At 33.9% G+C, this 12847-nt stretch overlaps 1 protein-coding gene across 4 annotated transcripts; it reads left to right on the top strand.

The window, feature by feature from the left end:
• Positions 1–9983: 9983 nt before the first annotated feature.
• LOC121129433 (uncharacterized) lies at positions 9984–12519 on the top strand. Of its 4 annotated transcripts, none has more exons than XM_040725157.2 (2): positions 9984–10908; positions 11367–12519. In XM_040725157.2, exons 1-2 carry the CDS (start codon positions 10391–10393, stop codon positions 12280–12282), a joined length of 1434 nt encoding a protein of 477 aa, XP_040581091.1. In that variant the 5' UTR covers positions 9984–10390; the 3' UTR covers positions 12283–12519. The 4 variants fall into 4 exon arrangements, with proteins under 4 accessions (XP_040581091.1, XP_040581090.1, XP_040581089.1 ...); XM_040725156.2 differs by having other exon boundaries at positions 9991–10902; positions 11352–12519; XM_040725155.2 differs by having other exon boundaries at positions 9991–10908; positions 11352–12519.
• The last annotated feature ends 328 nt before the right edge of the window (positions 12520–12847 follow it).

Raw genomic sequence — 12847 nt, 5'->3', positions numbered from 1 at the left:
TAAGCCTTTGTGTTGTTTTGAACTCTTTTTTGACATTTTTGGCCCCTATACAGCTCTGATGAAAACCCCTCAACTACACCTTTTTGGTGAATGTGAAGGGGTGGCCTGTAACATCCGTCATCCAAGCACTGAGTACCTCAACCCCACTGTCAGCAACAATGGGACGCTATGACAGAGGACTACATCTGCAGTGGGTGCCAGACCTTCCACCACCGCCTGGAAGCCACCATTGCCACTAAAAGCGGCGACATTAATAATTCAGAGATCTTCAACAAACATCTATTTATAGAATTAAATTTGCTGTAATTCTATTGTTAATCAAAGATTATATCTTGTTTAAGTTTAAAATTAAAAGTGTTCAGATTTTAATGGACTACTTGGTATATCTCACTTCCGTACAAAGATGGAAATAAAACCATAACAATTCAAGCAGTTTGGGTTAAACCGCCACACGATCTACCATATTCTCAATCCCCTAGAAGATGGATATGTTGCAAAGGATAGTCTTCAAAGCAGTAGGCTAGTCAAGCTAATCTCCATGGCTACTTATGTCTGAGTTACAAAAAAGGACCTCTCTAATCGGTCTATGGTGTCAACTGTGGTCATAACTGCTGAGGAAAGGGGTGTTAGAGAGATTTGTCGAAAGGTCATTCTTGACTGAAAAGCATCAAAAATTTCGTATAAAGTATTGTAGAAGTATCAACTTCCGCCAAAACATAACCGGGGTATCAACTCGTTGAACTATAGCATTGTATGGTAAGTGGAGTCCAAAGCCTACCGAGTCCACATAGCAACATTGCCGACTTTAAGTCCTCCATGAATAAGAAGTGGAAGAAGTTCGGCTTCATCTACCTCTAACATGTGGTCACCTCACTTGGAGGTTGTCATTGTCGTCAAGTTCACTAATAATGTTCCTGTATATATATTGAATAAATCACTGTTTGATGCCTACCTAGTCCGAGTTCATTTGACTTCATCTAGACTCAAATGAAGTACAGCGTGAAAAGTGGTGCAATATTTATTCAGTATCTCGGATTACTGACTGATTCCCATACGTACATGGGTTTGATTATATAAGAAATCACTATAAAAGTTGCAAAAGAGTTTGACAAATTAATTTTTTAATTAACTTTTTTACTCTCACTCTAAGCATCTTGGAGCATGAAGATAAGGAAAGGAGGGGGAATGAATTAGGTAAGTACATACACATTATATATATTTGAAAAGAAAGGTCCTTTAATAAGCTGAAGAAGAGCTTCTCAACAATAGAAAGAAGCCTGTAATAAGTAGTAATAGAGCAAGACCCTGTTATCTTTGTTATTTCTTAAAGAAATTTACTTTCTTAATTCCTAGTTTATCTCTCCATCTCTTTCTCTAAGAAGTGATCCAAACTACTGGGTCCTCGGCAGGATTATATTTTGGGGGCTTGGTTTTCGGAATTTTGTATAGAAAAAAAATTAATTTGAAAAATTACAGTTTTCTGAAAAAAACTTCCAAAATCCAAAGCTATTAACAAAAATTAATTTTTTTGGAAAAAAATTTCAAACATACATAATTATATTCAAAAAATTTAATTTTTTGGACAAAAAGTTCAAAAATTCGAAGCTATTTAGAAAAAACTGAAATTTTGGGGGAAAAAATTTAAAAAATTTATAAAAGCAAAATTAAACTATCAAATTTATCAGAGAAGAATTTTAAAAATTTATAGCTATCAATAAAAACTAAATTAAATTTCAAATGAAATATATTTTGGAAAAAAAATTCAAATATTAAATTATTCGGAGAAAAATTTCAAAAATCTATTTTTATTCAAAATATTTTTTAGTAAAAACTGCATTACACTGGCAATAATTTCTTAAATTAAATTGACAAAAATTTTAACTGCTAAATTTTTCGGGGAAAAATTTTAAAAATCTATAGTTATTTACAAAAAAAAATTCAAAAATTTCAGATTTCAAATATTACATTTTCTGGTAAGAATAAAAAATTCCTTTATTTGGGGTGGAGGGTGCTACAGCCCTCCCCCCTACGGACGTTCCTGAACTATGAATATCTTTGTGTATATTACAAATGGATAATAAAATTCAGAAACTGAATGTTAACTCTGACTTTTTGGTTAATATTTGAAGGGAGAGCCGTGTAGCTCTCCTGATGCTTTATTAGAACAGAACCAAGCAACTAAAAAGCAGAAAAGAAAGACAAATTCTACCCCATTATCTTACAAGGACATATATATGAATACATTACATTGAGTTCGATCTTTAATCTTTTCAAACGGATATAAAATCCACTATGTAAACAAAATTGCAAAAAGACGATAGTGTTTTATCGTAGCACTAAAATTCTGAAACATCTCGGTACATCAACAAACCTGGATATCCATAATTATTGGTATTATTTGTATTACAAGAATCACATGTGTCATAGGAGTGCTCGATAAACTTTGGTTGCTCTACTTCGACTTAAATCTAAACTAGGAAATAAAAACGTCACAGCAGTTTAGCTGCCTTAGATTAAAGTTGAGTTGGTGCAACCGGAAGCAAGACTTTCATTTAATATGTATTTGGTAGCAAGTGACAATACAAAAGTCAACTTATATATGCTGGGCTGTGGAGTTGGAATGGGTCCCTTTTTTGGTGGAGTCAGGACTTGTAAAATTTGTACGGATTCCGACTCTGGCTACAAAATTTATTCTGGTTTGTGTAAATATAACACTTATTTATGATATAAGGCTTAATTAAAGTTTTTATTTAATGGTTATAAATTATAGTTTTTAAGTACTATTAATTAAGAAACTTGAAAGTTCACTCATTTATAACTTTACTTCACCAATTTCAAACGTCCTCCATAGTCTATACAATCACAATTCCCAAACATCTCTCAAGTCTAAAATATTATTTTGCGTAGAGCATAGCCACTAGCCATGATAGTCAATAACTTAGCCTTCTGAATAGTCCATGTTATGAGTGTAACGTTGCAGTGAGAAGTTGTTACTCTCGGTTGCGAGTGCATAAATGATGTTTTGAAATTTATGAATGTATTATCAATATATAGCTTTTCATCCATTTCATTTGTTGCTCATTTTGTTAAATATCTTATATTCACAATATTTTCTTTGTACTTGGCACAATGATTTGCTACATATAACTAATAACTACCTATAGTTATAATTAAATCTATATTTTTAGCCTCTAGACTCAAATGACTCAATAGTACTTAAATAGGTTGGAGTCAGAGTTGTGGAGTCAAAATACTGGAGTCACAGTCGGGCCTTTTAAGTTCCGACTCCACAGCCCTGGTCTTCTCATGTGAGCATCAGTACCGTAAAGTAGGGTTTCTTCTCAAACATAACATTATAACATATTTATGCATGTTCAGAATTTTTTGATTTTGAGCAAATTTTGAAAAGCAAAAAACCTTGGGGATTTTTTTAAAATCGAGCTTTTGGTCGGAGTTAATAATTTATTTATATTCAAAGTAGTTGACTGATTTTTCTTCTTCATGTTGAAATAAAGCGATTTTCTCCATATTAACTTAACTATCTAAAATTACAAAGATTTTTATTCTCCAAAAATATTTGGGTTGAACACGATGACGTCGAATACCTTTTCAACAATGGAATACCAATACTAAGAAATTTGCATTTTTTTCTTTTGAATGATCCAATAGTTATAAAGTTTGAGGAAAAAGTAATTTTGTATATTTTAATGCTTTATAAGTAGTGTTACAATCATTCTATTTAAGCCAAATATGTTTATTTCTATTGGATAAATGATTGCCAACGAGAATCATAATGCCCTTGTACCTATTGATAGAAAAAGACAGCCAATTATCACAGGCCTCTATAGAGACCAAATTTGTACAGCCAAGCACGTTGGTCATATACAGGAAGAGGAAGTAGTCACTTTGTGCAAGGTCCAACCCTTAGGGTGGATGCATAAGAACTTCCCATCCGAGTTCTTGGAGCTTCTGAAGCGTCCTCAAAGGTGTGTACGGCCTAGGGTAGTCTTGATAAACCCCAATTCCTATTTATTTCGAGTTTCTTTTTCCATCCAACCTTCTGCAAATGGTTCAAAATGGTTTTAGTATCAATGTTCAGCTACTAGATGATACTACAGCTGCTGATATGACGGTATATCTCAATATTTCCCATGATTTTATCCACATTTTGTCAACAGGCCTGCCAGTGCGTGGCGCATCATTCAAATCTACTACACCAGAACCAAATCAGTCTAACTGTTTTTGCGCTACACGAACCGAAAAAGTATCGCCCCGTATACATTGCAAATTTTCTTGGTCGCTTAACAGAGGTTTTTCCCTTCAAGTAGTACTTAAAATGATAAAATATGGCTTATTTCCACCTGTGATACTTTCATACTCGACACATGATAATTCACAACGGAACTGGCCAGGACAGTACTGTCCAAAAAGCGTTTGTAGTTTACACTCACACCTTTACAACGTCATATCTATGATCCAATTTGATCAATAATGAACAAAATATACCAAGTTAAAATGATGACCCGAAATTCAAAATTACTTCTTCCCCAAGCTATAAAATTCGTGCGAATGATCCAAATCCAGTATTCAAAATATGATACTTCAATAGGGTTAATACTTACTTTTGCTCCAACACTCTCTTGAGTTAGCCCTCGGGTTATCACTTTTTGATAAAATGATTTTAAAGAAAGAAATCTTACTAGAAATCACAACTTCAAACCGAATAGTAAATCTTTAGTTAGATCGCAATCTGAGGTATGACTGTATCCTTAACTTAGCACGGTAAAAAAGCCCTCTCAAATATTACATCAACAACCGAGGATTAAATGGATATTTTAATAGAACAATATACCACATCTATTTACAACTTATATGGAGTAGAACTTTGTTAAACAAACCTGTCTTTGAGAATGAACATCTAATTTTACGAAAGAAAAAAAATATTTTTTGGGTAATGAATGGCTTTGGACTTATAAACCGGCCTCCCCTCACAAATATGAGAATTCAGAATATATGAATTTTGTAGTTACATATTTTTCAGTTTTGAATCACCATAGATCAGTGTTCTCAACGTTGATTTGTTGATTTTGAACTAACTCTTGTTATGTTAAAAACCATTCCAGATAATAAGTTATTCGATTGGTCTACCAAATACGGAGTTTGGGGCTTTTTTTCTATTTATTTTTGAATAAGGAAGGTTGCGTGGGACTATAAAGATAGTGAAATGTAAACAGGGCCTCTGTAGTGGGTGGAATGGAGGGCTGTAGCCGCTCCCCAAAATTATGGAATTTTTGCTTTTTAACTAGAAAATTTAATATTAATATTTTTAATTTCTAAATGTTATATTTGAAATTTAATTTTTGACTTTTTTTTTCCAAAAGAAAGTTAATTTTTGGTGAAGAGCAGTGGATTTTGAAATTTTTTCCCATAAAATTTAATGTTGGAAATTTTTTACAAGAAATTTTATGTTAGGCCAACAGCATTGGACTTTTGAATTTTTTTCACAAAAATTTAGTTTAAAGTGAACAGTTGTGAATTTATATATATATATTTTTTTTAATTAAATATTTGAAAAAAAAAAAATTTTTAATTTTTTCTGAAAAATTTAATTTTACGTTAAAAGCTATAAATTTAAAAAAAAATCGGAAAATTTAATATTATATAATTAGCTGTGGATTTTTGAAGTTTTTTCGCAAAAAAAATTAATTTTTTCCCCAAAGAATATTAATTTTTAAATTTTTTAAATTCAATACATCAACAAAAACCAAAGTCCTTCCAATTTATACTACCACAGACTCCCTTTGTTAAAGAAATTTCATTAAGTATAATATTTTATGAAATTACGCAATTTACGTAATTACTAAATATATATTTAAAAAAATAATGTCAAATTTCTCACGTTCCCTTCTTCCAAAAGAAAAAAAATATATATACAAATAAATTAATAAATAATATGAGAAAATCTCTCTACGTAAAGTAATCTGACAGCCTTAAAAACCCCAGAGCTCCCATTTACTACTGCTCGCGTAAATCCACCTAATCTCTCACTAAACTTTTTTGTATTTAAATCTCTTTAGCGGACATCTTTGAGATGATATTAATAAGGTTTTATTATCTCTAATAGCGTGTAAAAAATGGTGCAGAAGAAGATTTATCTGATCCCCTCCCCTTCACACACAAAAAAATAGAATATATGATGGACAAGTAAGTTTTAAATACAAAAATACCCGAAAAAAAGTGCTTGTTCCAATTCAACAAGTCACACGTTATGTTATCTTATTATATTAGTATGTACAATTATTAAAGTCGCGTGGGTATTATTTTATTTTATTTTTTCTTATTATTTTATGTTTTGTGTTTCCGTCATTTTCCCAAATTTAATTACGATTAAAAGTACGGCTCTTATTTTGTATATATATATATATATGTATATATGTTCAACGTGAAAAGTTTAAACGTTTTAAGAATATCTGTTTTTTATTCACATTTTGTATATTTATATACAAAATGTATATCAAAGAAGAAAAAAACTCTAAATGTGTCAATTGAAATTAAATAAACTACTACTACTACTTAAATATACTAACTGAATAGAAGAAGGAATGTATTATTTAAATCACACATGGGAGTTACTGTCTAATTAAATACTCTTGAATCAATTTGCCTACACTTTTAAAAACAACTCATGTTTGTTTTGAATACTTTCGAGAGTGTCTTAAAAGTCAACTCTGTTTTGAGGACTTGAAGCTACAATTAGATATTAGGAATATACAGAGAGTATCACAGAGAAACAGACACGTGATTATTAACGAAAATGTTGGCGGATTTTTATTCACACATGTCGTACCTCAACATAAACGCAATCTTGAACAAAAGTCCAGAAAATATGTTTTTATTACCTCATATATAGACAGATTTGAGTCAATTATAGGCTTTATTTCCACATTTCTGAGGTGTTTTAACATACCCAAGAATTTTATCTATAGATTAGAACCTTCATTTGATTTAAGAGACATACATTGGACCCAATATGGCCTTTCAAATAAAATCTATCAATTTGTGTTTCTTTTATTGCGACGATTTATTTTTGGCTACTTCAAGGGCAATTAGTGGGGTCTTCCAAAGGATAATAAGTATAATTTGTTTCAAGAAATTAAGGATGAATTGCCAAAGAATCAAAATGTAATCCAATTTTGAGAAAAATCCTTCTAGCTTGTTTTTGTGTTGATGACCAGACATATTTTAAGTCTTTTTATATCTTCATAAAAAAGGAAAGAAAAAAAAATTGGAAATGCAAGGTACAAGTGTACAAGTTGTAACTTGTATAAGCAAATTGTACAAGTTGTAACTCGTATAAACTAATTGTACAATAATTAATAAGAGTCTTTGTTTTTTTACTTTTGAAACTCCTAACTGACTAATTTGATGCACCGCCCCGTGTGCGAATTGACTCTACAAACAAGTGACGATATGAATATTGAATACAGTTACATGAATTGGAAGTTTTTCATGATTAGATAAATAATATCTGAAGTCCCGTTGCACTAACTGATCTTTAATTTAATCTCCCTTAAATATAATGACGTTTTAATTTGTTCTTTTTGATACAAGAGCAATTAAAGTTTACCTCTTTTTGAATTAAGAGCACTCCTTTGACACATATGATGACCCTTATACAAAAGTATATTTGGATATTTGGGCAGAGATTATCAGTGCTAGGATCAAACACAACACACCGTATTAAACCTTGGATGAATTGAGTCTGGATTGATCCGTCTATTACTGTAGTACAAAGAATAAGAATTCGAGGTTTTTCCTCATTTTATATGAATAGCTGTTGATTTTGCAAATTTTTTACCAAAAATTTAATATTAAATTGTTTCACAGACCTAGATTCCCTTCCTGGGTCTCGTTTAGCTTACAACAAGCTATGTTCCTAACATTATGACCTACTTTGATGGTAAATAGAGATACGTAAATTTATTCAGTATGTACATAGATATCTCTGATTATCAGTACTATACACAATATGTAATTAAAAGGAAGCTAATTAAACCCTAGTATACATATATACTTACAAACAGACAAATACAAATGGTGATGACGTCAAAAGGAGGGGGACATTTGAAGGTCATCATGACTTGCTTTCTCTCTCTCTCTCTTTTATAAGAATGACGATGGTGAAAAATACTTTATAATAGTTTATACAACATATAGGTACATATATACAAGAATTGAATGGATGGAGCCACCCTGTAATATTAATAGAACTTATTATTTCATATCCCATTGATAATAATGGCAATAAGTAGATATCGTTTCCGAACAAGGGTCTTTTAACGGTCGCGTGGGAGTGCTCTTCCCCCCCGCTTATTTTTGTGCTCGTCGACGTTCAATTAGTTGTTGTTTTTTCTTTCTCCTAAGGGGCTTTTAGCCCAATATACCAACTATCCATATCATTCATTATATTATATATCTTTAATGATGATTATATGTACAATTAGGGCATTAGAGAAATAAAAACCCGGGATTTTCTCTGTACGTATATGGAACAAACTAAGAATATAGACTCTACGTAGCATTTTTGTTTTAAATGTTGATGATATTTAAACAGTTTTATTTATCTCATCGAAATTAAGAAATTGTAATTACAACTCGAAACAAAACTTGGAAATGATGCTGGATTTCATTCCTAAATCTCTGTTTAAAATACACAGATATATTGTCTCTTTAGAAAACATTTGATCATTAAGACTAATTATAATTTGTTAATTTGGGGAAATATTGATGAACAATTTAATTTAACAGATGGAAAAGTAACTTTTTCATGTACAAAAGATTGTTGTTGTCATTCTACATATTGTACAAACTATAAACATAGACTCTACAGAGTCCCATATAGAATGACTTTGGCGCAGATCCGTAATCACGGTTTTGTTATGTTATTAAGAGAGAAGTTGGCTGAATGGGGTGGATATGGATGACTGAACAATTAATAGATCAATAAATGCTACGACTGAAAAATTATCGGAGTAAATCCTGATGATTATGGCCTGTAGGATTTGCATAAAAAGATCAAAACTACTGGGTCCGATTAGTTCATGAACGATAAAGGAATTTTGATTATTAGTTTTTATATATAAAAGATATTCGCAATAAATATTTACACTCATACGACTGGACATATAATGGTTCCATAAAGCGCTGCTCGGGTCGGTCGTAAGCGAAGACATTGTACCCAAAAGAAAACAGTTTGTCACCCCCTGTCAAATTGGTTGGTTTATTATAATTTGTGCAAATTTAAAAATGGCTCTTTTTTTATGTACAATTAAATACACGGCTGTTCATCTATCAAGTACAATTAAAGTTTGATAAAGAATTTGTCAACTGCTTTATAAAGATGAAATAATTCACCTCATTTACTCATAATAAACATATATATATATATATTTAATCCCATTTCACAATGGAATCTGAATATAAAAGGATGAAGAATAGAAAAATGAGAAGAATGGAAAAGGAGAAAATAAGAAACGAAATTGTTGCATATCTGTTATGAAAAAGGCATTATTCTTCATATAAATATAATAAAGGAAGAAATCTTGAGGCTTTTCACGGACTTTTTAATTAAATTAAACAATAATTATTGATTTTTATGTAGTATATACTACTTTTAGCTTGACCGCCTATTTCTTGTTGTTTTAGCTTCGTCTTTTTTTGACTGCACCTTCCTTCTCCTCCTTGATACTGTTGTTATTGTTGTAGTTATTGCTTAGCTATAAACTGCTTGCTTGCTTCCTTGCCCTTTACTTCCATTTCTTCTTCTTCTTCTTCTTGGACTCCGCCTTCAAATACAGTGCTATTGGGCGGAAAAGTTCTTGGAGATTAAAGAAGGCAGGTTGAGGCGTGCGTGTGGGATCACACGCCGGGAGAATGAAAAACTGGCGCAAAGGGAAGAAGGGAGAAAATTCAGGAGGTTTTTTACTCTTCACTTCTTCTCTATTCAATTCGCTTGTAAGGCTCGGTGTGTGAGAATCCTTCTCAATCAATTTTTATATCTGAGTAGAATAATAATTTTTTTTTGTTCTTACTTAGAGAAGAGTTTCAAGTTTCTTTATTTCAATTTAAAGTTGTTGTTCTGAGGTTCTTCTTGTCCTTAAGTCATTGTTCTAAAAAGTTTGAATCAGTGTGTTATTGAGAATTAGACAAAAGAAAAGCTGGTATAGTTGTTATAATATTAGTGTGCCTCCCCCGTTGACAACGATTTTGTACTTTACGGAGCCTCGTGTGCAACATAGACAGCAAACTGACGGCCATACGTGAGACCTACGGTGAGGGGTACCCGGACTATGGGCCCTATCACCCCGGTGCACCTATTGCACACTCCGGCATGTTGCCCGGAGAAGGAGAGATCAAGTCTTCTTCCGCTCTCATGGATTCCTACAGTAAATACGCTAGCAACTTTGGTGGCGCGAATGCCTTTCACCACGGCTATCACCATGGCTATGGCTACCCACATCCACCTTCCAGCCCAGGAGATTATAGCAAGTCCCTGGGAACGCATCTTCCACAGCCTTCCCCCACGCTGAGCACAGGCTCAGGTGGTATGGATGAACTGAGTCCCACTCCACCTCATAACAATAATATCAAGTCCCTCGGAGGGATCAAGCCAGACGACAAAAACAATCCAGATCGGGTCAAAAGACCCATGAATGCCTTTATGGTATGGTCACGTGGACAGCGAAGGAAAATGGCGCAGGAGAATCCCAAAATGCACAACTCTGAGATTTCCAAACGCCTTGGGACTGAGTGGAAAACTCTCTCGGAAACGGAGAAGCGGCCCTTCATCGATGAAGCCAAACGACTTCGAGCACTCCACATGAAAGAGCATCCCGATTACAAGTACAGGTTTGTTAGATTTCCTCTCTTCCCACAAACCTCGTCATTTTTATTTCGCATTATCAAATTCAATTAGATAAATACTTTTACTATTGCAAACATATTTTCAAAATAAGACTGAAATAATAATTGAATGAATGAGTATCTTCTAATTCCTTCTCATACTATATTTATGGAGAAGAAATTACAAGAGCACTTGGATCAATTTTTTCCCGCTCATGAGTGAGTGTATCTGAGGGATTTTACTCTTCAAACTACATTTATTTCCAGTTTTATTTCCTTTTTGTTCGTAATAATGGCGGATTGTGAGGAGTTTTTAGTCAATTTGATTTCTTGTGTGCTATCTATATTTTACAAATCAACATAAAAATAAAAATAGAGGACTCTTATATTGAAATAAATATATGGAGTCTCTATGAAGTATGTTTTGACCGATGGATTCACCTTAGTAGGTTTTTTCGTTCCAGACCTCGTCGGAAAACCAAAACCCTTATGAAAAAGGACAAGTATCCCATGTCAGGCGGAAACGGAGGTGGCGGCGGTCCAGGCTCTGGCCCCGGAGGTGGAGGCCTTCCCTGCCCTGGAGGAGGGAATCCATTAGGAGGGCCAGGGAGTCAAGGCGGCGGCCCAGGAGCATCAGCACCTTCATCAAATACCCCTGGAGGAACTGGGGTGTCATCAGGACCCTACTCCTCCTCTGCTGCCGCTGCTGCTATGAACAGCTATAATGGCTATCATTACGATCCCAACGTCTATGGATCTTATAGTTCCGCTGCAAGTTCTCCCTATGCCCGCTATGACATGATGTATGGAGGCTCATCTTATATGAATGGTTCATATGCAGCCATGTATGCCGCTGCCAATCATGCAGCTGCCGCACCACCCTCAGGGTCACCTTACGGTAGTTCAAGCATCAGTCCATCAGGACGTGTCAGTCCTGGCTCTGTGAAATCCGAGTCAGCTTCAGACTCTCCAAATTACGCTCACGTCAAACGTGAGCACACACCGCCCTCCTCTTCAAATCCTTCCGGACCCCTTCCAAATACGACGAATCCTCAGGACCTGAACCGAATGATTTCAATGTATCTCCCAGGAGGAGGAGGAGGTGGTGGTGGACCACCTGGCAATCATCCGGGAAGTGAGGAAGCCCGCCTACATAGCATGTATGCGGCTGGACATTACTCTGCTGCTGCTGCTGCGGCTGTGGGTATGACCGCTGGGCATCCCCCACCACCCCCTCTGCATCACGCAATACCTCCATCGGCGAGCTCTTCATCTCCACATCACCAAATTGTCGTTCATGGAGATTCAGGCCCCAACTCCAGCTCTTCCGGATCCTCCAACAGTAACAACGCCTCTCAACAGCAGATAACACACATGTAAAGAAGATACGAAGAGAAAATAAATCCAGGCAATCATTCATTGGATCCTCCCTGGTTGCTACTTACAAACAGAAAACAAACAAAAAAACAGACACACAGAATAAGAAGCATGATGAATTTATATACACCATTTTTTTTTTCGTTTTTTTAGATCAATTTATTATTATTACTATTATTCAAATTAATATTAATATTATAATTAAATCAATTGCATACATACATATATATATATATAAATATTAATATATCATTACGTATATATATTTCCCGAATTTTAATACATAAAAAAATTTATGACCACAGCAGAAGAAAGCGCTTTTTCCGCCAACTCTTTTTTTTCTATTACTCTCTGCCGCCGTTGCTGCTGCGAGAAGTTAAAGGGGAGCGAGCGTTTCTTATATCCAAGCTAGCGCCGCCATTTTCTTCACCTTCATAATAAACATACATTCAGTTCATTTTTTTTTTTTTGACAAAAAAGTAATGAAATTAAAACAAAACAGAATAAATATTTCTTCACCAAAGATTTGTTGATTGCGCTTCCAAAACAACCAATTAACCAACCATAG

The sequence above is a fragment of the Lepeophtheirus salmonis genome, chromosome 14 (genome assembly GCF_016086655.4).
Source record: "Lepeophtheirus salmonis chromosome 14, UVic_Lsal_1.4, whole genome shotgun sequence".
In the NCBI taxonomy this organism is placed as follows: domain Eukaryota; kingdom Metazoa; phylum Arthropoda; class Copepoda; order Siphonostomatoida; family Caligidae; genus Lepeophtheirus; species Lepeophtheirus salmonis.
This window is presented reverse-complemented; position numbering and strand designations above follow the sequence as displayed.

Excerpts from the sequence above, each read along its gene's own strand:
- LOC121129433 (XM_040725155.2), top strand. The coding sequence starts at position 10,391 with ATGTTGCCCGGAGAAGGAGAGATCAAGTCTTCTTCCGCTCTCATGGAT. Across the intron at positions 10,909-11,351 it reads CATCCCGATTACAAGTACAG|GTTTTTTCGTTCCAGACCTC; the intron begins GTTTGTTAGATT and ends TCACCTTAGTAG.